The sequence below is a fragment of the Vulpes lagopus genome, chromosome 1, assembly GCF_018345385.1.
Source record: "Vulpes lagopus strain Blue_001 chromosome 1, ASM1834538v1, whole genome shotgun sequence".
Classification (NCBI taxonomy): domain Eukaryota; kingdom Metazoa; phylum Chordata; class Mammalia; order Carnivora; family Canidae; genus Vulpes; species Vulpes lagopus.
The window spans coordinates 67075745-67100543 of NC_054824.1; the positions used below are offsets into that span (position 1 = coordinate 67075745).

A 24799-nucleotide genomic window follows, 5' to 3' on the forward strand; every position below is an offset into this window, starting at 1 on the left:
AGAGAGAGAGAGGGAGAGACAGAAACAGACACAGGCAGAGGGAGAAGCAGGCTCCCCACAGGAAGCCTGATGTGGGACTCGATCCCAGGACCCCAGGATTACACCCTGAGCCAAAGGCAGATGCTCAACCACTGAGCCACCCAGGTGCTCCTTATTTTTAATTTTTGAAGATTTATTTATTTGACGAGAGAGAGAGAGAGAGAGTATGCATGCACAAGGAGGGGGAGAAGCAGAGAGAGAGGGAGAAGCAGGTGCCCCACTGAGCAGGGAGCCAGACACAGGGCTCGATCCCAGGATCCCAGGATCATGACCCGAGCTGAAGGCAGAGGCTTAACCGAGCACCCTTTAGTTTATTTTTATATTTATTTATTTTTTTAGAGCTCCTCAGGTGATGCTAACATACAGCCCAGGCAGAGAACCATACTGGTGACCAACAGTCCTGGGTTATCTGGGACATTCCAGATGTTAGTACTATAAGTCCTAAGTCCCAGGAACCCCCTCAGCCCTGGGCAAACAGGGTCACCCCTGTTCACCCCTCCCCAAAGGAACAAACACGCACTTTCTGAATCCTAGATCAAGACACACAGTCTGGGTGCCAATGACTAGAAATTGGTTGTTTGTTTTAGTTTATTTTTTTAAGTAATCTCTACACCCAACATGGGGCTCAAACTTATGACTCTGGGATCAAAAGTCGCATGCTCTACAGACTGAGTCATCCAGGTGCCCCTGGAAATTGGTTATCTGAGAGCTCAGGCTGGCGTGGTGGATCACAGAGGCTGCAGGTCAGCCAGTGCCAGGAGCCTGGCTCTTAAGGGGAGAGTGGCCGGCTGTGGGTCAGTCAGACAGGTCCCCATCCTTGGGCCCCCTGGGGCTCCAGCCACTGGCCGCCCGCTCCATGGCCTTCACCCAGCGGTCCCTCAGCTCCTCAGTCTCAGCCTTGAAGGTGTAAAGCTGGCCTGACTGTTGCAGCTGGAAGACCCGGGGATCTGCCTGGGTCCCAGCCGTCACCTGGTAGCCCAGCAGCGGGATGGAGGTGTGAGCCCGCATGTCCTGAGGGAGAGGAAAAGGAAAAGGATAAAAGGAAAGCCATGGGCCACTGTCTTTCTCTTCAGCGCCACCACCTCGGACAGCCAATTTGAAGTAAAAGCCATATACCCGCTTCTCACTCCCCCAAACACCCACGAAGCAGGGTGGACTGGTAAGAGGGCACCAAGGAAGGGGAGGACTGGTTGCCTGCTGGGCACAGCTGTTGTGACCTGGAGTCCGGGCCCAGCTCTGCAAGCCACTAACCCTCTGCCTTGGAGGGAACCACGGACTCCCTGGGTCTCAGTTTCCTTCTCTGGCATTTGGAGCCAATACTACTCACCCCCATACACACACATATTCTGAGAGGGCCAGGGTCTGGGAGGCAGGCGGTGGCATTACCTGAGGGGCAGCGTAGACATAGAGGACCAGGGGGTCGTCCCGGGGGATCACACACCAGCCCCGGGGGCTGCTCTTGCCCCATTTGTCCCCAACCAGCTGAAGGAAGCTGCACATCAGGCTCTGCTCAGACCCTGTCGTGGACCCTTTCTAAAAACCAGAGAGAGAGAGAGAGAGAGAGAGAGAGAGAGAGACTGTCGGGTAACAGAGTACCCAGTGTGCATCAGACACTACTGGACTGGGGGCTTGACAATCACTATTTCTAATCCTTGTGGCAACCCTACAAGGAGGAGCTAATTGTCCCTGAGTCTCGGAGGGGTCCCATCAGGGACCTGGGGTCACTCAGCTGACCTGTGGCAGAGCCATGGTCAAGCCCCAGCCAGCCTGAGCTTGGGGCAGGTGCTGGGAGGGCCCCAGGAACAGAACAGAGGCCTGAGAAGGGAGCGAGCTGTGTGGCCTCTTGGGCAGGGCAGGCAGGGAATGGGGGAGATGGGAACGTGGTCAGAGGTCCATGAAGGGAACCACCTTGCGACGTGGGAGCCACGTTCGGCTGGGACGTGTGGGGGGGTGGGGGGGCTTCTCCCCTCCCGGGGAGGTGCGCAGAGACAAGGATGGGAAGTGTGACCCCCGCGGGCCTGTTCTTCAGCACCCAGGACAGGGCCAGCTCGCGGAGGGCGCCGCACGCATTTGCTGAGTGGTGGCCCCTGGCCCTCACCTCCAGAATGCCCCGCCTCCTGTCCTCCCTGTCCTCCGGGAGCACGTTTCCGGTGAGGAACGTGTAGCAGTGGAAGCAGACCCGGTTGGGCCGGTTGTCATCGTATTTGAGCTCAGCCCGGTAGTCGGAGCACTTGGCACACACCACCTGGGGGAGGATGGGCAGGAGGTGGGGCGTGAAAGCACCCAGGGACAGGAAGAAGACAGAGCAAGCTTCGGCAGAGGAATGGAGGCAGAGGCAGGTGGTCCCCTGTGCTGGCAGAGGCACAGCGGGAGAACCCAGGCTCTGAGCTCCGCCAGGTGGAGGCTCAAGAGCTGGCCCCCCCTGCAGGTGCCTCTTGATCCCCTTTTGCAAGGACGGCTGTTAATTCCAGGGGCTTCCCTGCACACAGCCCTGCATCTAATTCACTTCTCCAAGCTCTCTCTCCCCTCTGCCATCTCATCTGATTGTCCCAGCCACCCCGCTGGGGCTTTCATCCTCACCCAACAGCAGGCGGGCAGTGACCTGCCCAGGGCCACTTGGCTCACCGGCAGCAGCTGTCCCTCCACAAACAGGACAGGTATTTAAAGTCCCAGGTTTTGCTTTAAGATTCAGGCAAATCTTGCAATCTGCGCAATCCTAGAGTCAAGCGTGTTCTAATAAAAAGTGTTGGGCTGGTCGTTTTTGCCGGGAAGACCTGTCATGTGTACTCGGTGGAATGGGGCCCATCCCCATCCCAGCATGGAGAAAGCCCTGAGGCAGGCCGACATGGATCGTGCTGGGGAGGCCAGGAGACTCTGACAAGACTCAGAGACAAGCATGGGTGCTGCAGGATGTCACTTCCCAGGAGAACGGGGTGTCACAGTGAGCCCCGGATGTGGAACTGGAAATGGAGAGCACGACGCAGAGATCAGGGGCTCATCTGTGTGCCCAGCACAGCACAGTGGCCTGGCAGGGACCCATAGGGGAAGGGCTGGCCTCCTCACCCTCACCAGGATTCCCGTCTGGCAGGTGGGGAGACAGAAACTGGGCATCCAAACCACTGAAAGGATGACTCACAGAATACAAAGGTACGCACAGGCATGAGAAACCCTGAAATTGGGCTCAGAGTATCTCATAGAGCCCCAAAAGAGGGCTTCAACTACCTTGGGAACATTTTACTTTATTGAGATTTAGACTTTTTGTATTGTTGGTGTGTACTTATTTTCTCCTCTACCAGTTGTTGTTGTTGTTGTTGTTTTAATATTTGGTTTGTTTATTCATGAGAGATACACAGAGAGAGGCAGAGACATAGGCAGAGGGAAAAGCAGACCCCCTGCAGAAAGCCCGATGTGGGACTTGATCCCAGGACTCCGGGATCATGCCCTGAGCCAAAGGCAGATGCTCAGCCACTGAGCCACCCAGGTGCCCCACCAGTTTTTTATTTTGAAAAATTTCAAACCCATGGACAAGTTGTAAGAGTAAGGCAATGATACTGCCCCCACCAAACTCACTGATTGTTAACATTTTTGCCACATTTGCTTCATCTCTCTCTATATATATATATGTGTGTATTTTTTTCTGAATCATTTGAGTATAAATGACAGTCATCATGACCACACCCTCAGATAAATAGCCTGTGTCTCCTAAGAACAGGGGCATTTTCCTGCCTATTCATTATGTCATGATCATATTTGGGAAATTTAACATCGATACAAGATTACTGTCTATAGGTGGCTCATGATCAGATTATCCCCAAAGTTCCCAGTAACAGCCTCTGCAGCTGGTTTTGTTTTTCCCCATCCACAATCCCATCAAGGATCGTACATTTCATTTAGTTGTCAGAATATTATATTTCTTCCCTGTACCTTGAAGGCAAGTCCATGGGAGTTGTTATTCTGGGTGCGTCTTCATATTTTTAAACTCTTTTAAACAAGTTCTTTAGGAACCACTTACCCAGTTGGCAAATATCAGTAGACTCAACCCTTATTTACAGGCATGAATCACCAAGAATAGCAGCGAATCCCCAGATCCTTTCTCTTTGGCTCTGATAGAACTTGTCGCTCACATCAGAACACAGGTGTGTCCCCAGTCCTTGAAATTTACTCTGTGTCCCAACTGCCATGTGATACATTTTGGGGACACCTCCCTGACTGGCCCCAACCTGCCTGGCCGGTTGTCTCCAGCCCCATGGAGCTCATTAAAGACTGAGATCAGAAAGAGCTTCTCTGTTTGCAGAGTAAACGGAAGGGGGTTGTCATGTCAACAGAGAACAGCTCAAGTGCAGCAGGTGCTTCAGAAGCAAAGCAAGATTTGTCCCTGATAACCAGGCCTGAGCTGATAAGAGGAGTGGACAGGTTCCTCAATCAGCTAGTGGGTGCTCCTCTGAGTGAGCCACGCCTAAACTGCTGAGGAAGGAAAGGAGGAGCTCACTACCACCCTGGAGGTACGTATTATAATCCCCATTGTACAGGCAAGGAAACTGAGGCACAGCTAGCCACAGAACTGAGCAGGTGCTGGAGGCCCGAGGACTTCCTTGGAGAGGAGTGGCCTCTCAAAGTCACTCAGGAAGACAGGACAATGGGCGTAGGGCTGGTAGGGTGGTGGATGCAAGGTCTGAGGGGAGCTGAGGGGTTTGCAGGCCCCACCTGGAATGGGAGACCATCTCCTGGTGTAGGGTCTGGGGCTCTCAGGAAATGGTGGTAAGAACAGATGAAGGGGGCATCTGGGTGGCTTAGTGGTTTAGTGTCTGCCTTTGGCTCAGATCTTGATCCCAGGGTCATGGGATCGAGTCCCACATTGGGTTCCCCCCAGGGAGCCTGCTTCTCCCTCTGCCTATGTCTCTGCCTCTCTCTCTCTGTGTCTCTCGTGAATAAATTTTTTAAATCTTAAAAAAAAAAAAAAAAGAAAAAGAAGAGATGAAGGAGTAAGGGCCAGCTTTGGGGAGCATCTTGAGCACATGGTCTAAGCCCTGGCAAGCCTCATCTCCCCAGGTGCAGAACAGGGGTCACAAAAGCCCCTGCATCCCAGGTGGGTACCGTCAGGTCCGAACAAGGCCACTCACGTACCTGGCACAGAGTTAGTGCCCAGCACCTCTGGGTTGCACGGGTTGAAGCCGGCAGAGTTGGCGGGAGGGTGGGGGCAGAGGAGGGAACACGCGGAGTCAGGGTGCTGGTGGGACTACTCACGAAGCCGCAGGCTCGGCAGTGGTGGCGGCGGCGCCGCAGGGCATTGAAGGGCTCCCGGCAGCGCATGCACATGGTCACCATCTTGTCCCGGACCCACTGTGGCGCCCGGAGGCCCAGCTCCTCGGACTGCAGCTGTTGGGCAGTAGGTGGGCACCTCATGACCTCATGACCTCTTTGCGCACAGGCCCCGAGCCCTGGGCCTCTGTCCATCCACCTGCTCATGGCAGGGGTTGTGTGTCCCGCGCTTCCCAGGGGCTCCGCATGAAGCCAACTGGACTGACAAAGACTATGTGGTAAGTCAGTTACTATTACTCTCCTTTTCGAGGTGAGGAAACTGAGCCCAGAGAGGTCAAGGGACTCAGCAGAGATGCCCAGCAAGCCAGAGTTGGAGCTCAGAGTGGAAATCAAGTCCCAGATACTCTCCCTCTCCGCCATACCCACCTTCCACCTCAGTCTTGCTTTCAACCCGAACCTGCACCGCCCCACAGCCCGAGCCACCTGGATGTGAAACCCTTCCTAGGGAGGGTTGCATATAGAGGCTCCCAAAGGAAATTTCTGCTAATGGGAGAGCCTTTGGCCCTGAGTTTCTGAGGTTGGGGTGGATGGGCTTTCCCTGGTCTCCCTGAAATCACTCCTGGTGGGTGACACTCCCCTGCCCTCCAGGCTGGGCTGGGCAGAGCAAAGAGAGGGAATAAGCGTGTGTGGCTGGTGGCTCCAGTGAAGGATGCAAAGGTTTCATTTACCTCCTGCTCCTGGGCGTCTCCCTCTGGGCCCTGGACCGCAGCCTTGAAGGTTTCATTCCGCTTCTCGATTTGGTCAATGGCTGCTTGGCAGGCCTAAGGGGGCATGGGAAGTGGTTAGGGTTAGGGAGTGACAGGGAGGGCTCATCTGCCCATCCATCCACACTGTGTCAACAGACATTGCTGAAAGCCTACTGGGTGCCCATCCCAGCTGACTAAAGGAAGGAGAGACTGCTAGCCCTAGACTACAGAGATGAAGACTGAGTCTCAGGGACATTAAGTGACTTGCCCAAGGCCACCCAGCTAGACAGTGAAAGGCAGCAAGATTTGAACGCAGGTCTGATTCCAAACTACCACAGAGCGATTCCAGAGGAAGCAGAGGGAGCTTCGGGGCACACACTTTCTCTCTCTCTCTTTCACACACACACACGCACGCACGCATGCATTCATGCACGAACATGCACATGCACCCCTCCCTCCCCCTCAGCCTGGGTGGGTAGGCTGGGTTCAGAATCCCAGGGGCCCTGGAATGTTCTGATACCTGCATCCAGGAAATCATTTCTTCCTGGGACCTGCTCGGAAAGTGAACACAGGTTGAGGAGAGCAGCCCCTCCCAGGTTTTCCCCACCCAGCTGGGCAGCTCCATGCCTACCGGGCTTGCAGCTCCAGGGTGCGCTGCTTCCCGGACACCAGGAAGGAGTGGGGGAACTCTGCATCCGTCAGCTCCCGCACCTGGTTGGGGATGAGAAGGAGGCGACTGGTTCAGTCACATCCTGACCCCAGGCACTGTCGGATGGATGGAGATGGCTCATGCTCAAGGAACAATTCAGGGATCAGGACTTTCTCCATGGCCTCCCTAAACCTGTGGAGCCGAGCAAATGCACCTGCAACCAGGCTGCACTCTAAGCAAACAGGACATGGAAGCTCCTGGAATTTCAGCAGCAGCAAAGTTGGGTTAGTGTGAGGTAGGAGTGACAGTTCTGACAAAGGAGTCACCAAAAAATGGAAATTGGGTCATAAATTGGGTTTGGGGCACACAGCTATTTCAGGAGCAGACCTAAGGCCTAGAATAAGACCCTCTATCCCATACAGTGAATGAAGAAATTGGTTGCCCGATTCAGAGAGTCAACAGACAATGCCATTTCCCGTCTTTCTCTCTGTCCTCTTGTCCCAGAGCCCCACGGCCACTGAGAAGGCTGCCAGTCAGAGAGCGCTTACTACGCGCTGGCCACTGAGCTCAGAGCTCTCCATACGTGTTCTCATTTATTTATTTACTTTTTAAAGATTTTAGTTATTTGACAGAGAGAGAGAGAGAGAGCGCACAAGCAGGGGGACCAGCAGGGAAGGAGAGAGGGAGAAGCAGGCTCCCCACTGAGCAGGGAGCTCTTATGGGACTCAATCCCAGGACCCTGAGATTGTGACCTGAGTCGAAGGCGATGCTTAACCGACAGAGCTACCCAGGTGTCCCAATATATGTTCCTATTTAACTGATACAATTGTTGAACCCACCGATCAACCCTAATGTTTAGCCATGACATGCCACCTGAGGGCAGTGACAGCCAGCGACCGTCTTGCATAGCTGAATCTGTTCAGGCCTCTAGGCTAACTACCAGTTGACGAGAAATATGGGGGACCATGGAACATGTTGAATGATAACACAGGGGTGCAAGCAGCAAAATCCAGACTGTGAGAAATGCTACTGGAGAATGAGATGATTTCTTTAATTAATAAATGAAAAAAAGGAGGAGGGGATGTGTAACAGATGAGAAGGGATGTAAGAAACACATCACAAATGATTCAAACACATCAGCTGTGAGAAGACATTTACAAGTCAAGGAAAACCAAAGGATCCTAATATTATTAAATAATTAGTATTAATTTGCTAGATGTGATAATGGTACTGTTGTCACCTTTTATGGCAAAAAAAAAGAGTTCTTATCTCTTTTAGACACATACTGAAGTATTTATAGGTGAAATGATTATGGGTCTCGAGATTTGCTCTTAAATAATCCAGTGGAAAGAGGATTAGGAAGGGGAATGCTGGGGGAAAGACTGGCTTTGAGTTGACGATTGTTGAAGCCAGGTGATGAGTGTACAGGGGTTCATTGTACTACTTTCTTGGCTTTAAATTGTCCCTAATAGAAAGATAAAGAAAATCTTCAGAGTAATCTTGGGAGAGAGATGTTACTACCCTCATTTAGGAGATCCGGAGATGGAGGCTCAGAGAGGGCAAGAGACCTGCCTGAGCTCACACAGTATCTAAAGGGAGATGGAGGATTCGAATCAGGTTTTGGTGCTCCAAGGGGAAGGGCGAGGAATATCTATTTCCACCCCGCCCCCAGAGTCCCTTAAGCACAAACCGCTCTCCCAGGCAGTATGTGGAGTCGCAAAGGGAAACTAAGGCATAGACAAGAGCCCGAGTGTGATGGAACTTTGTTGTTCCACCTGACACTTGAGCCTCTCCGTTGCTCCCTGCCATGTGGCGACCAGGCGTTTGCCCACTTTCAGGGTAGCCTGCCGTGTCCCCGAGAACACTGACTCTGGGTGCATCCTTCTTCACGTTAGGCCTGCTCTGCCCTTCAGGCCTTTGAAATCAGTCTGTTCCCTCTGGAAGGGGCCTGATGTGATTTGGACTGGAATCTGAGGCTCTAGAAGGTTTACGAGTGGAGAGAAGCTCATGTGGAAAGAGGTGTTTGGGAAAGCCATCCCAGTGGCTGCGTGCAAGGGGTGAAGAAGGGCTGGATCCAGGGGAAATGAGCCTGCCTGCACTTGGGAAGAGAGAAGCTTTCTCCCTGGGGGTCCATATCAGGGAATCTGGCAAGACTCCATGACTAACTGGTGAGGGAGAGGGAAAGAGAGGAGAAATCTAAGGTTTGGGCTCCAAAGGTAAAAAGAAATATGATGCAGGATGCCTGGGTGGCCCAGTCGATTAAGCATCTGCCTTCGGCTCAGGTCATGATCCTGGGTGTCCTGGGATCGAGCCCTGCATCGGGCTCCCTGCTCAGCAGGAACCCTACTTCTCTCCCTCTCCCTCTGCCATTCCCCCGCTGGTGCTCTCTGGCTCTATCTCTCTGTCGAGTAAATAAATAAAATCTTAAACAAACAAACAAAAAAGAAATATGATGCTTTTAGTAGAGAAAGGGGAGCTTCTGACCAGAGCAGCAGGGACCACCTCTGCAGAGGGGGAGGATGAAAGCTTCTCAAGGACATTTCCAGGATCTGCTGCACCCAGTCTCTACCACTCCCTAGGTCTGGGCTGGTTCAGGTGCCTTTGTGCTAATTAGAAAAAGACACCCTTTCTTCAAAACACTTTACTGACATCTGTTGGCAAACCAGCATAATATTCAGATTTTGTTGGAACAAGACACTTGACTGCCATCTGCCGGGCAATGAGAATTGCAAATAAACAATCCATGATGTCTGCTGTGGAGGAGGTGTGCTCATCCTGTGGAGTGCCCAACCTACACAGTTGTACATGGAAGCTCTGGGTATCCCTTCCTTCTTCCTAGGCTGGCCTTGTGCAGGATGGCACAGTGTTAGGATCAACACAGACCTTGGGGGAGAGTCAGCTGCTGAGAACTAGGCCTCCCTGCTGTCCAGAAAGGAGGAAGCCAGGGGATCATAGGCTATTAGGAACCATCATGGTGGTCAAAGGCCAGACCTGCCTTCAGACTGCAGACTCAGAAAATGGTTCCTGTGCAGATGGCGGGCAGGTGGATAGCTCTGCACCTGCCCGGCCTGTGCCATTTGGGAGAAGGTGCTGTGCAGCCTCTGGAGCATCAGGTACAGTGTGCAGGAGATGCACTCACTGGGACTGGCAGGTGCCAGGAACCCAGCACGTATTGACGCTCTTGGTCCTGTCTCTATGTATTTTCTCTTTATGACTCTGTCTTGGCCTATTTCTTTGCTTTTCTATCTGTCAATCTCTGCCTCTTTTTCTATGTCTGGGTCTCTGCCAGTCCTAAGACAGGGCTACTTGTCTCCACTTCTATCTGTTACTCTCCATAAACCTGCCTTTCTCAATCTCTCTCACCAAGACTCCCAGAGATACAAGCCTGCACACACTTTGGCCTCTGGGACATTCCAACGACTCAGGAAGGGAAGCTGCTTGCCCCAGGTTGAGGGGCTGCATTCATAAAAGACCTCAGTCATCTCAGGCATGGGGAGTGGGATGGAATCCCCACAGGAACCCAGGTCCCCTCATTGGCCTTCATCACTCTCAGGCTGTACCCCATTTCCAGGCCCTTGATTGGGCCCAAATGTCAGTCAGGAGCAAGCCTAAAGCCCTCCTGCTGAGGGCTCTCAGAGGCCCAGAGATTCTCCAGTGGATGGGGGGTCCTGGCTCAACTCCCATCTGCCCCTCCTTCCTGCGGCAGATCCTCGGAGAGGGCTGGAAGGGGGTGATAGGGATACAGGATGGGGGAAATGGAAGGGTACCAAGATAATCTAGACTTGACCTCTGCTTCTCCCAGCCCCAGGCCTCAGGACATACTGGGGCTCAGTGACCAGAGAGGAATTGTCAAGAAAGCTCCTGGCCCCCTGACTTACTCCACTAAGCCTGCAATGCTGCATAAGCTTTGCTCCTCTGCGTTGAAGCCTTAATAGGACACAGTCCAGTATGGTGATTAGGTATAGAGACTCTGGACTCTGCTATACCTGGTTTGATTGCTGAAACCAGGATTTGCTGTGTGCCGCCAAGCAAATTATAACCTTTCTGGGCCTTGATTTCCTTTTAAAAGACTTTTAGGGGGACCCCCTTACTCTGTTGATGGAGATGCAAATATAGCCACTCTGGAAAACACCATGAAGGTTCCTCACAAAGTTAGAAATAGAGCTCCCCTATGATCCAGCAATTACACTACTAGGTATTTATCCAAAGGATACAAATGTAGTGATCCAAAGGGTCATCTTCACCCCAATGTTTATAGCAGCAATGTCCACAATAGCCAAACTATGACAAGAGCCCAGACGTCCATCGACAGATGAATGGATAAAGAAGATATGATATATGTATACATATATACTTGCCGTGGGTTTTTTTTTAAGATTTTATTTATTTATTCATGAGAGACACAGAGAAAGAGAGAGAGGCAGAGACACAGGCAGAGGGAGAAGCAGGCTCCACGCAGGGAGCTCGACATGGGACTCGATCCCGGGTCTTCAGGATCAGGCCCTGGGCTGAAGGCGGCGCTAAACCACTGAGCCACCCGGGCTGCCCTTTGCCGTGGGTTTGAACAAATGAGTAATGACATGTATCACTATAGTACCACATGAAATAGTTTTACTGCTCTTAAAATCCTCTAGGCTTTGCCTATCCATCCCTCCCTCCCTGCTAACCCCTGGAAACCACTGATCTTTTTTACTCCCTCCATAGATTTGCTTTTTCCAGAATGTCAGATAGCGGGAATCATACTGTGTGCAGCCTTTTCAAATTGGCTCCTTTCACTTAGAAAAATGCATTGGAGTTTCCTGCATGCCTTGCCATGGTTTGATAGCTCATTTCTTTTTATCACCAAATAATAATATCCCGTTGTCTAGATGTGCCACAGTTTATTTCTTTATTTTTTTAAAATAGGATTAACTACAGATACACTTACACACAGGCATGTACATAGTTATTCATTTGTAGTTCTTCACTGAGGATGATCTAAATGTCCCTCAGGAGTGGGTTGGCTAAATGACTTATGGTATCTTTTGCACATGGAGATGCTCAGTAGCTATGCAGAAGGGTGAGGGAGCTCCTAATGTACTGATGTGCACCAATCACCAGAGTTAGTGCTTTGTTGAAAAAGCAAAGTGCGGAACAGTGTCTATGGAAAACTGTTTCACCGTTTATGTGAAACATAAGTAACAAAGCAGTAACAAATAGGGGTACCTGGGTGGCTCAGTTGGTTAAGCATCTGCCTTTGGCTTGGGTCATGATCCCAGGGTCTTGGGATCGAGCCCCAAGTTGGGCTCCTTGTTCAGTGGAGAGTCTGCTTCTCCCTCTACCCTTCTTCCCTGCTCGTGTTCTCTTTCTCTGTCTCAAATAAATAGTCTTTTTTTAAGGAAGTAATAATATATATATTATTAGTTTGTGTCTGTAAAAACTACCTCTGGAAGCCTTCATAAGAAGCAAAGCCTGTCTCCAGGAAGGGAACTAGGGGAGAGAGTAGCAAGGAGACTTCTTATATATATTTTTTACATTTGATTTTGGGACATGTATTATCTATATTTTTAAATAATAAAAGTGTTATTTTAAAAAAGAAAAAACCCAAAAAATGCAAAGGAAAATAATAGCCCCTCCATTATAGGGGTACCGTGAGAATCTGATGGGATGGTGCAGGGCCCAACCCACGGACACCAGGCAGTCGGTGGGCACTATTATGGGCTGCTGTTCCTGCTCATTTGTGGTCATCTCTGGCTGGGAACACACACGATCCAGCAGCTAAGCTGACAGTGTAGACCCTTACAACTTAAAGTGCGGCCTGTGGACATGCAACAGTAGCATCCTCCCCGCCCCTGCCTGAGCTGGTGAGGAATGCAGAGTCTCAGGCCCCACCCCAGACCTACTGAATCAGGACCTGCATTTTAACAAGACTCCTGGTGGTTTTATGTATATATTAAAGTTGTCAAAGCACTGTGTAGTTAATAAAGAAAGCAGAGAGAGGCCAAGCCGGGGTGGGCATTGCCCCAAAGAGTGGGCCAGGCCTATGGGGGCCCATATGAGAGAACTCCAACCCCAAACTTTTCCACCTCCACATTGGTCCAGGACCTGCCAGATTTGGGTTCCTGGACTGAGAACCCAGCATGGACCCTCCTGCTATTCCTCATCCTCAATCCCACCCTTGGGATGAAGCCTGACCATGTGTGGGCAGTCTCTCACCTTCATTCCGGCCACGTCGATGCGGGTCCTCACCTGGAATTGGGCGCCCACCTGGATGACCTTGGGTATACAGTAGAGCAGCATGTTGTTGAACTGTAGGAGACATGAAATGGTGAGTGGGTGTGGTGACTGGTTGTGCAGCAGTAGGGCAAGAAGGATGGGGAGCAGGGCTTCTGTGGGAGTGGGTGGAGCACCACTGCATCTCCCTCTCTTGCCACACTCTGGGCCAGCTCACAGGAGTCACAGGTATGATGAGGAAGGGGTTGTCTAGCCTCCAAACCAATGAGGATGGTCATTGAAGGGTTGCCATGGTCTGTGGGCATCAAACTTACAAGGCCTTTCTCATGGGGGCTCAGGGCTGCAGGGGCCTTGGGATGTTGCAGTTCCCTGCCCCCGACCTCCAGGCAGGACCAGGTGACTCCCTCCCTAACCCCCACCCCCTACCCCGGCCTTTTTAGTGCAAATCTAACTGTTGCTTCCTAGGGCCTATCTGAGAGACCCCTCAGTTGGAAATCCCTGAGGCCCACAGGCACCATGTGACTTGTCTAAAGTCACTCCAGCACCAAAGCAGAGAAGGACAGAGAAGCAGGCTCTTCCCTGTTTCTCGTTGCAGGTAGACACCAGGCAGGCAGGACCTGGGCCAGAGTGGTCCATGAACTTCCCTCAGGGCGGGCTGCTTAGCATCCCTGTACCAGGAAAAGGTAGCGTTCCATGGGGTCGCTGCGGCGAAAAGAGATCTTGAGGACAGGGCCTTCGCGGAGCAGGGTGTTGGAGGGGTCCACTATGTCGCCCTCGAGGCCCAGGCGCTGGTACACCTCCCACAGGTCCTGCAGCCGCTCCTGGGACAGGGAGCAAGCCCTCAGCCAAGGCCACGCAGGGCCCACCTGCTTCTGGAAGGTTTGCCTTGTGTGGACGAGGATGGGATGTGAAGGGAGAGGGCAGCAGGGGGCCAGGTAGCATGGGGAGAGATCAGGGGATGAATGGATAGAGACCTGGCTGGGCTGGGGGAGGCTGAGAGCTGCGGGGAGGGGGTACAGGACCCCTGGGGATGCCTGCGGCTCCGCCCTGAGGGCCGGCCACTCACCATCTCACTGATGGCCGCGTTGGAGTGCTGAGCGGCTGAGAAGATCATGTCGAGCGCTTCTGAAGGGAGGCGCAGGGCCAGAATTAACTCCTGAAAATTGAGGGCTGGGGGCTGAGGCAGGAAGTCCTTGAGGCTTAACAAAGTGGCCTTAGGGCCTGCTATGAGTGATGGTGGGAGTAGCCCGGCCCAGCACATGAGATGACCGGATGATGGGGGCCATTTCCCACCCAGAGTGGAGAGACTGGAAGCCACTGAAAGACAGGACTTAGGCTTTGGGCTTCTGTGACTCCCCCATCCAAGCCAGACCCAGAGGGTGCTGGGGAAGGAGCATGGACTTTGGCATAAAGAGGTATAGCTTCAAATCCCAGCTCTGCCCCTTTCTGGTCGTGTGACATTGGCCAAATCACTTGATCTCTTTGGGTCTGAGTGTCTGTAAAAAATGGCCAATGGTATAGATAATGTCTGTGAAGTGCCAACAATCACTGCGGATAGCTGATAGTTAGTCCAACCATTTTAGCAGGTGTTCAGTAAGTAAACGGGAGTGGCTCAGGCCTCCCTAGCCCCGTGGGTTCCTTGGGGGTATCCTCACTCTGAGCATCCGCCCGGTCTGGGGCCTGGGCTGGCAGCTTCTGAACATACTCCTTGAGCAGCAGCTCGTAGCGTGGGATTCTCTGCACGGGTTCCAGCATGTGGTGTTGCAGAGTCAGGCTGCCGGAGGCCTCGCTGCTCTTGGGGAGGGATGGAAGGAGGAAGAGTGTGGGGTGAGGTGGGGAAGGGCGGATCAGGCTGCCAAGAGGGTCAGGGGAGGGGGCAGGGCAGGATGGCGCTGGAGCCTGTGCAAGCAGCTGAGCCAGAGGTACCCCAAATCCCTCAGGGAAACCAAGCCAGTACACGCCGGGGGTGGCAGTGGAGACTCGGCCCCACCCCCCACCCAACCTCACCTGAATGCGGGTGATCACCTCCTGGAAGGGTGCAGACTTGTCAGTCCAGGTGGCCAGCAGCTCAGCAGCTCGCTCAAAGTTCTTGACATACTCACTGTACATCTTCAGGAATGGGGCCAGTTTCTGGATCACGTCGCCGATGCGGGGGGTGGCTGTCCTGCAAGAGGGCCACCCAGGTACTGCCTTCAGCCTGAGGACCTCCTCTCTTGACTTCAGGCAGGGTCAGGTTAGGTCAGAGCCTCTGAACCATGGGGTTCAGAAACCCAAACTGTCTTTCTGCTGCACTTCTGGGTGCAGGTATGGGGGCATGTCACCCCCACGCACATGTGTATGGTCCAGCCTCCTTAGACTGTGAACCCTGACAGCAGATGCAATTCTCTTTCACCAGAAGACCCAATGCAGTGTCAGGCCCAAAACACATATCCCATTAACCACTTGAGGCTTCTGCCGTAGTGGTAGCAAGGACCACAAGCCAAGCCCTGCCCAAGACACACTGCATGTCTCATCCCATTTAATTCTCACAACTCTGCAGGGGGTGATCATCGGTCCATCTTAGAAATGAAGAAACAGCCTCGGAGGGGTAAGAACATATCCAGGGTCATGCTGTGTGCTGTTTACAGCAGAGTGATGGGGGGGCCCTACAGTCACTGAAGCTGGCCTGCCTGAGTTTGATTCCCAACTGTTCCACTTACTCTAGCTGTGTGTTCTTGGACAAGTCACCTAACTTCTCTGTACCTTTATTTTCCCATTGGGAAAAAATAGGAATGATTAGGAATGATGGTAGGCATAGGATCATCTTTCAAAAAAACAAAAAACAGGGATGTCTGGGTGGTGCAGTTGGTTAAGCGTCTGACTCTTGGTTTTGGCCCAGGGCTGTGGGATCGAACCCTGTACCCAGCTCTCAGCCTAGCATGGAGTCTGCTTCAGATTCTCTCTTCCTCTCCCTCCTGCTCACACACTCTCTTTCTCAAATAAATAAATAAAATCTAAAAAAAAAAATATCTTGAGGATGCCTGAGTGGTTCAGTGGTTGAGCATCTGCCTTTGGCTCAGGTCATGACCCCGAGGGTCCTGGGATTGAGTCCTGCAATGGGCTCCCCGAAGGGAGCCTGCTTCTCCCTCTGCCTGTATCTCTGCCTCTTTCTGTGTCTCTCATGAATAAATAAATAAAATATTATTTTAAAAATCTTAAAAAAATAATAACAAAAACAAACCAACATTTTATTGTGAAGAACTGATGGGAAAAGAATAAAATAATGAACCCTATCTATCCATCACCAGATTTAACAATTACAGACATTCCTCTTTGCTGAAGAATTTTAAAGACATCCCAGACATCATGGCATTTCTTTGGCAAAATATATAAAGCAAGTAAGTCCATCACCACGTGCTTCAGTGGTCATCTCTGAAAATGAAGACTGTTTCTTGCATCACTGTGATGGCATCATCACAAAGGCGGGGTGCCTTTGAAGATTAAGTGTGTTAATAGGTCTGAAGCCCAAGGCTGGGCATGTAGGAAGCCCTCAGTTAGCACCAGCTGGTTCCACTGGCTCCTAAGTTTCTCAGTCTAGTGGGGGCCTGACCCATCCCTTTCCTAGGACACACACATGCTCATTGTCTAAGTCCCTTGCTGTGAGGACAGACGGACACCAAAGGAAGAGACAGTCATGGCCAATGGCAAGGGCAGAAACCTAACAGGTCAAACCCAGTGCCCTGGGGGTGTCACACCCTGACCTGGCCTGGGCTGCAATCAGGGGACCCCAGGGGCTTGTGGTGTGCCCTCACCAGTCATCCAGTCGCCGCTGCAGCTCCGGGAGGAAGAACTGAGCGTGGAACTGGTAGATGGAGGAGATGTTGGAGAAGATGAGCCTGACCACATCCTCAGGGAAGGCCTTGCTGCTGCGGGCTTCCCTCAGTAGCTCCTGAAAGAACACCTGCAACCGCCACTGCCGGTCACTAGGCCTGTGGCAGAGGAGGGCCCCCCAGCCACATAGCAGCCTAGAGGGACAGGAGCACAGCCTGGGGTCTTAGGGGCCCCTCCCCAGTTTACTGAATGCTTTCACCTCTTCAGTCTCCCATCATACTTGAAACAAGCTCAGGAAGAGAGAGAGCTGTGTTCTGGCCACTTTACAGATGGGCAAATGAAGCCCTAGAGACTCAGGGACTTGGCCAGGGGCTCACAGCTGGTGAGTGTCAGAAATGGGCCCATCTAGGGTCACTCAGGGTCTTGGACTTCACCAAACTAAAGATCATGCTCCAGATTTACAAATATTTAACATTCCTGCTTGGGGCTTATTAGGAGAGTGTGAAAGGAGGTGGCGCTTGGATGGCTCAGTTGGTTAAACATCTGCCTTTGGTTTAAGTCATAATCCCGGTGTCCTGAGATTGAGCCCTGCATTAGGCTCCCTGCTCAATGAGGAGTCTGCTTCTCCCTTTGCTGCCCACTCTGCTCATGCCCTCTATCTCTCTCTCTCGCTCACTCTCTAGTCTCTCTCTCAAATAAATAAAGAAAATCTTTTTTTAAAAAAAGTGTGAAGGGGTAATAACAGTGAGAATGTCAGGTGGTAGGGTGACAGATGAGGATCCTGTGTGGGGCTGGGAAGGACATGTGCACTCTGCTACATGTGAGCCCAGCCCAAGCACGGGGGATGGAATGGCCAAGTGGCATAAATGCACTAAATCCTGATTTTTGCCCCAACTCCAGCCAATGGAGATAAAGGACTAAATTCCTAGAATCATACCCCGGGTCCTAACTCTCAGTGCTGGTGAGGTGTACAGAGGGAGAGCAGAGGTGGGGTGAGGAGACCTGGGTGCTGGGGCTTGGGGCAGCATGGGGCAGTATTCTGGCCACTGACCTGGTCTAGCAGATGAAGGCGTGCCACATAGGCCTTCTCTGTCTCCAGTAGCTCCTGGACGATCCTCTTTTCCTCCGGCTCCTGCAGGTGGGTGGAGGGGGAGAAGGAGAAGGAGAGAGACAGCTTTGGTGTCCTCTGATGGGGACCCCCAGTGCAGTCTCCAAAGATGTCCCAGTGAATGCCCACCAAACGGCACTCATGCCCTCGCACAATGTATCTGGGTTAGTGGTGGGATCGCTTGAACAAAGAATGGGGCAGGAGTAAGGCTACACCAGTTCTGGGCCTAGGAAGCTTCTTGGAAGCTTATGCTCTCGTGGGAGCCATGAACCACCACATCTGGAGGTCTGGCTTTTCTGATGGAGAGGACACATTGAGAGGAGAGGTCCAAAGACATCATAGAGAGAGAGCCGAGGGTCCAGCCATGCCAGCATCCAAGCAGGACCCAGCTTCTACTGTCCCTGCCCAGGCACCAGGCTTGAGAATTGAGCTACCTTGGGCATTCCAGCCTCAGCCACCCTCTGGAGAGACCCTAGTATATATATCTGGAGAGACTGAATTGTGCCCCTTCCTCCCCAAATCCATACATTGAAGCCCTCAACCCCCAATATGACTGTATTTGGAGATAAGACCTTTGAGGAGATAATTATTGGTAAATTAAGCCATAAGGGTGAGCTCCTAACCCAATAGAACGGATGTCCTTATAAGATGAGGGACAGAAACCAGGAGAGTATGTGCATGGGGACACAGTGAGAAGATAGCCATCTATAAGCCAGGACAAGAGGCTTCACCAGAAAACAACCTTGCCGGTACCTTGATCTAAGACTTCCAGAATTGTAAGGAAACATATTTTTGTTAAGTCACACAGTCTATGGTCTTTTATTATGGCAGCCCTGAGCTGATTAAGACAAGCCCCAAGTGAGACCAATAGAAAAACACCCCAGTAGCATTCCAGTCAACCCACAGAACTGTGAGAAATAATAAAATGCATTCAGCCACTACATGTTGGAGTGATTTGTTATATGGCAACTGGTAACCAGAACCTACTACTATGATCGCCATCCCTATTTTATAAATGAAGAAACAGGCACAAAGATGTTAAAGTGCTTTGCCCAAGGTCACACAGTTAGGAAGCAGAAGAGCTGGGGCACGATCCCTGGCAGTCTGGCTCCGGGGTACATGGTATCACACAGCCTAGCCCTTGAACTCCACAGACAAGCCAATTGACACCCAGACCAGGGAGGTGACCTGTCCAAGGATCAGTCTAAGGGCAGGATTAGTCCTAACCTATATTTCTAGTTGGGATTATTGCCTCCTTCAGTGAGTAAACTGAAGCCACACCTGGGAAGGGCACCAGGTTCACAAAATGGAGACTATTACAAGTGGTGTGACCTTGGACAAGTTCTTTAAGCTGTCTGAGTTTTCATGTCCTTGTCTGAAAGAATCCTACAGTGGGGGGGGGCGGATGTGAAATCATGCCAGCAGTGGGGTACATTGTAGGCATTTCATCAAAGGCCATCAAGAAAGGAGAATCTACTTTCAATGGATCTCTGGTGACATAAGACCCTCGCTTAGGGAAGTGCTGGCTTTGGCTGGGAGAGAATTTGCTGAGAGGAGGTTAGTGAAGTGGTCCCCCCCAGCTCCCCACTTCTACTCTAGCCCTCAGGCACCTGTGTCCCTGGCCCAGGGTCGGTCCCAGGCTGGCAAGATTTTCTCCAGGCCCCACTGGACAGCTTGTTCTTCAGGGAGCTCAGGTACCTCCTGCTGACCATCCTGGGTTCGGACACCCTCAGGGTCTCCCCAAGGTTAGGCTCCTTCAATGGCTCTGCAGGTGGGGGAGACCTGCATCCAGGGTGGTGATGTTCAATCTCCAGCTTGCTGACTCTGGATGCTGCTCCTGGAATCCTGGGGTAAACAAAACAGACCTGAAAGTTTCCTGGCTGTAAAATAGAAAGAAGACTAGCACTTTCCTGGTGGGGATTTAGAGGTGATTAACGCAAATCACAGTTGTGATGGAGTGGTTCCCCAGTGCCTGACACTCCCGAGAAATTTGCTAAGTAAAACATCCACTTCCTTCCCCAACATCTTCTTGGAGGGAACTCTAGTCTTCAAGATGAGTCAGTGTAGACTTGTTTTGTTTCCTGGGGAACTACATACTTCCTTCTTTAAAATGCAACGAGGAACCCCCCCCCTCTGCATACAGTGCTTTCTAAGTGGTAGCAGATCACCCTCATCTGTCTACCTCACCTCTGTTTTTAGTCTCTGCAGCAGGAAAAGGCCCTAAAATCTTAGTAACTTACATATTGAGAGAAGTTGGGAGCCATGGAACACTCTAAAGAGAGAGCAGAGCTGCTAAACCTGGGGCTTATCAATGGGAGCTGTGCCCTCCACACCTCTAGTAGAGGGGAAAGCCAGTCTGGAAGCAGTTTTGCTGTTCCTCCAGGAACGGGTCTTTGAAAGGGAGCTTTGTGTGTGTTTATCTTACCTACAGAGTCTACAGGCCAGTTAAATGCTTTAGGTAAAAGAGGACACCCTCACTGAGTATATCCCATGATTGAGGCTGTGCCCATTCCCTTTGGTATGGAAAGGCTTGCAATGAGAAGACAGGCTGGTTGATGGAGGACCAGAGAGGTACAAAATCTCCAAAATTCTGAGAAAGGTTTTCATTACTCTGGTTTTGTAGCTAAGGAAACTGAGGTACAGTGAGCGTAAGTAACCTGCAGCTATGGGTGGCAAAGGTGGGATTCATCAAGCATGCTGGCTCTCGAGCCTTCGCCCTACGCTGCCCCTTCCCATTTGAATCAAGGAGAAACATGTCCGCCCCAAGTCACACCAATGGTTGGTGGTCGAAAGAGGATTGGAAGCCAGTCCTCAGTGGCTCCTCATGGGCTCCTCCATCTCTCTGGCACCCCAGGGCCTGGTTCCTCAGCTCGCAGAAATAGCTGGGCCTCGAGCTTTCTGTTCTACATTTGGTTTCAGCTTCTGCATTTCCCTCCAAATGCCCCAAGCCAGCTTCTGTTTCCTTTTCACCCCTCAGTTTCAGATCAGCTAAGGTGCTAGAAGACCGCACAAGAAAGCCAAAGCCAAGGCCACTGGCCCAGGGCCTCTCACCTGATAAGGGGAGACTTTGACCCTGCGGGCAAGGTCTCCTCTGACCCCATTCTGGTCTGAGGGCTGCCTCCCCCTGCCCGCTGTTGCCTGGGCACAGCACACAGGTTGAGGGTCTCCACTGGGCATGCCTGGCATGTTGAGTTGGGTGGTACTCTCTCCCCACACCGCAGGGGCGGGTGGTGGCCCCGGGAGGTGGTGCCGAGAGCTGTCCTCGGTGCTGAACTAGAATGGGCTTGGCAAAGAACCCTGGGAGAGGTGGGGTAACGTCACCGGCGCAACAAGCTGCACAGCCCTTCTAGGTCCACATCTATGCCATGTCCACCTTGAAGTCTCTGTCTGCTCTGAGTGCCCTCAGCACCGAATCCAGGCCCCTCTCAGGAAATCTACTGCCTATGACTGGATCACAGTAATTCCATGAGCTTAGTGCCCAAAACAAATCCTCCTGGCAGGGATCATTCTTTCACCTCCTGTGTCCACTACGGTTCCTGTATGATGCTATGCTGTGCCACCCACACCCCCTTCAGGACTGAGGCTCTCTTCCCCCAGCTGCTGGCAGTATGGTGGCTGACAGCCACTGACACGGTCTCTCTCTGGGGTTGCCCTGGTTGAAAGACAGGTGCCTCATCCCAGGTCAAGCCCATATCCAATGACTAGTCCATGTAGGGGTACAAAGACCCCTTGCTTTGCTTCTGTTGAAACAATCTGAGGGGCAGCTCAGCTCCAGAGCTCCTTGGGACAGGTTGAGGCCTCTGTTGCAAGCTCACACAGTTCAACTTCTCCCAGTACTTCTAGCCTCACCCTGACAGCTGTCGTTTCCAAAACTATCCCCAGTAAACCTACTGAAACAGATTTCTACCTTACGGTCTATTTCCAGACAATGCCACCGGCAACAGTCCCTAACACAGTCCCAGGTTTAAGAAATGTCTGCGGAGTAAATTAACGTTACACACAGGCACACTCACGCACATGCGTGCATACACACACACACACCACCCCTGCCAGGGCCACCAATGACCTCCACACATCTCGCCCAGTTTTTTTCCCTTCAGATGGAAGCCTCTACCCATGAATTTAAAGCATTTTGAGCCCCCCTGCCTCTCTCTCTCTCTTTTTAAAGATTTATTTATTCAGGAGAGACACAGAGAGAGGTAGAGACATTGGCAGAGGGAGAAGCAGGCTCCCTGCAGGGAGCCCTGTGTGAGACTCGATCCCAGGACCTTGAGATCACATCCTCAGCCAAAGGCAGATGCTCAACCGCTGAGCCACCCAGGTGCTCCCCTGACCCCCTGCTTCTCTGTACATCCATTGTCTCATCAAAAGATGGGAATAGAAATAGACCTGCCCTCAGGAGGCTGTTAGATAATTAAATGAAATAAGTCAGACAAGTCACTTAGAATACTGCCCCAAAGGTAGGCTGATGATACATCCAGATTTGCCCAATACAATCTCAGCTTTTTCTATTGTCCCCTCCCCTCTGCCAAAAATATTTAACGGCGTCCACTTCCAGTCTTAATTGTGTGCAGACTTGAATGACAAACTATATGGCTGTCCTACTTACAATGAGTAAGTGTTTGATAAGTATTAGCTATTGTTTCTGCTGGAGAGGCAATGGGTGGAGCCCCGCAACCCAAACACTATGTTTGGTCCACCCATACTCACTCAGAACTACACACGTCTGGACTCTCCACAACATATCGGTGCACATACCCTCACCATTGCCCAGCTCCGGGGACCTGACCGCACTCCTCTATGCTGGGAGGAACCACCTAGGAGGTGTTCAGGATGGGCCCAGAGAGGGAACTGCTCACTGTGAGGGCCCAAGGTGGCCCCAGTCCTGATCCTCAGCCTGGAGACTGGGAGGGCCTATGCTCTAGGGCCTGGAGGTGGGCAGATGGGGGCCCGGGCCAGGCAGAGGAGCTAGAGGGAGGTTACCAGTTGGCCCTGGTGACCCTTCCCACCCCCACCACGCCATACCTGCTGTTCTCAAACACAGTCACCAGATTGGACACAGATGACAGCTTCTCCTTACTCTCTCCCTCCATTCTGCAGGTCTCTGGGGTGGTCCTCGGCTACCCCTGAAACAGGGAGGGAGGCCTCCAATTGGCACCCTCTGGCACTCCCACCTGGGGTCACAGACAAGCTAAGGCATCCTGGAAGGTGCTCTGGTCTTTCCAAGGAGCTCAGCAGGCCTGCTCCCTCCTTCAGAGTGAGGAAGGAGGAAGTGGTCCTGGAGCCACAGCCCTGAAGGGGAAAGGCCTGTGCTTCCTTGCAGGGGGGAGGAGCCATTGAGGCCCCAGTCCTCCCTCACAGGGCCTGACCTTTCACTCCTGTACACCTCATTCCAGAGGCCGCCCCCAGGGGGCAAGGGGGCCCAGACAAATTTTCTGGAGCCAGCCTGTGGCTGATCTTGGCCAGTCACACTTTCTCTTAAGGCCCAGTGGATTTTACTTGAGGCTTTCTCAGCAACTTATTTTCTGCATCTGACCTGCTCACTGCTGTGAGGAAACCACTTTTTTTTTTTTTTAAACTAAAAATAGATCCCAAACCTGTTATGGGTTAGCAGCCAGGAGTGCAAGGCTGTTCTCATCTCCCCACTGGGGCTCTCATTTTAATGGCTGCTGTCTCCACCTCCTTGCCCCAGGGGAGGACAGCTTCCTCCCTGAAACTCTGATAATAACAGCTAACGCATACTCTTTTTAGTGCTTTACAAGCATTTTCTCATTTAATCCTACAATAGCCTTATGAGGCGGATTCTTTTCCTACCCCCATTTTACAGAAGAGAAAACTGAGGATCAGAGAGATTAAGTAACCTGACCAAGGTCACCCAGTAAGAACACAAAAGAAGTCAGATTTCCAAACCAAACGTAAGTAATGTATAATTCCAGCAAAGATTTGGTTGAGAACCTGGATGACCACGTTCTTGCTGTGTCATCCTCATACTTCTCTGTTCTTAGCATGCTGGGTTGTCTCTGCAGGAAGCTTCCTTTACCACCTGGTTTCCCAACACTTCCACAACAAATGCCCATTACCTGTATTCCCCTTATTCCAGCCTTACTAGCCCTTTAGGGCTCTCCCACTGGGTTCTGGTCTCACTGGTCCAGAACCAGGGCCCTCCATTGAGACTCATCTTTGTCCTGAATTGAGCCTTAGTCATCTTGTTACCCAAAGTGCCTGGCACAGCTTCACACTCCAGCACCTTTAACCCCCTGGGACCTTACACACCCACCTGCCTGAGCTTTGCCTGAGCAGTTTCTTCTAGCAGATGCCTGGCTCCTACCCCCAACCCTAAACTTCACTAATCCTCTTCACTTTTCTAAAAAAAAGATTTTATTTATTTAATTTTTTAAAGATTTATTTATTTAGGCGGCGGGGAGCAGGGGGAGACAGAACAGTGGGAGGAAGGGTGGAGGGAGAGGGAGAGGGAGAGAGAATCCTAGGCAGAGTCCATACCCAGCACTGAGCCTGATTTGGGGCTTGATCCCACCACCCTGACCTGATGATCAGACCCAGTCTGATGCTCAACTGACTGAGCCACTCAGATGTCCCAATCCTCTTTACTTTTTGTTTTTCCCTTTTATTATGGAGAATTTAGAACACATGCAAAAACAGATTGAATAATATAATGTGCTCCCATGAACCCATAGCCCAGACCCAACAACCATCAATTCATGGCCAGTCTTGTCTCCTCTGCAGCTACATTCACTCTCCTTTACCATTTTGAAGCAAATCCTGGATGTCCAACAATTGCACCCATAAATACTTTGGTGTGTATCTAAAAGATAAGGAGATATATATATACTCTCACACAGTATCATTCTACATATGCATACATACGTATATATGTTATATACATGTGTATGTATAAAAAACAATATTACCATTATCATACCCCAAGAGATATTTACCAATAATTCCTTAATATAA

At 51.5% G+C, this 24799-nt stretch overlaps 1 protein-coding gene across 2 annotated transcripts; it reads right to left on the reverse strand.

Annotated features, from left to right (window-relative positions):
* Positions 1–284: 284 nt before the first annotated feature.
* Positions 285–23076, reverse strand: FGD2 (FYVE, RhoGEF and PH domain containing 2). Of its 2 annotated transcripts, none has more exons than XM_041727239.1 (16): positions 22850–23076; positions 19435–19669; positions 17768–17848; positions 16698–16846; positions 14914–15070; positions 14562–14700; positions 13973–14031; positions 13581–13727; positions 12889–12981; positions 6676–6755; positions 6565–6595; positions 6027–6119; positions 5164–5415; positions 2138–2284; positions 1426–1572; positions 285–1050 (listed from the first exon to the last, which is right to left on the reverse strand). In XM_041727239.1, exons 1-16 carry the CDS (start codon positions 22915–22917, stop codon positions 835–837), a joined length of 2094 nt encoding a protein of 697 aa, XP_041583173.1. In that variant the 5' UTR covers positions 22918–23076; the 3' UTR covers positions 285–834. The 2 variants fall into 2 exon arrangements, with proteins under 2 accessions (XP_041583173.1, XP_041583182.1); XM_041727248.1 differs by having other exon boundaries at positions 288–1050; positions 5284–5415.
* Between the last annotated feature and the right edge of the window lie 1723 nt (positions 23077–24799).

Bases quoted from the DNA above. Each gene is read 5' to 3' on its own strand.
- FGD2 (XM_041727239.1), bottom strand. From the start codon at position 22,917: ATGGAGGGAGAGAGTAAGGAGAAGCTGTCATCTGTGTCCAATCTGGTG. The intron at 19,670-22,849 runs GTATGGCGTGGT...TGTTTACCCCAG, and splicing joins ACTGTGTTTGAGAACAGCAG to GATTCCAGGAGCAGCATCCA. The intron at 15,071-16,697 runs GTGAGGGCACAC...GCCCTCTTGCAG, and splicing joins CAGCGGCGACTGGATGACTG to GACAGCCACCCCCCGCATCG.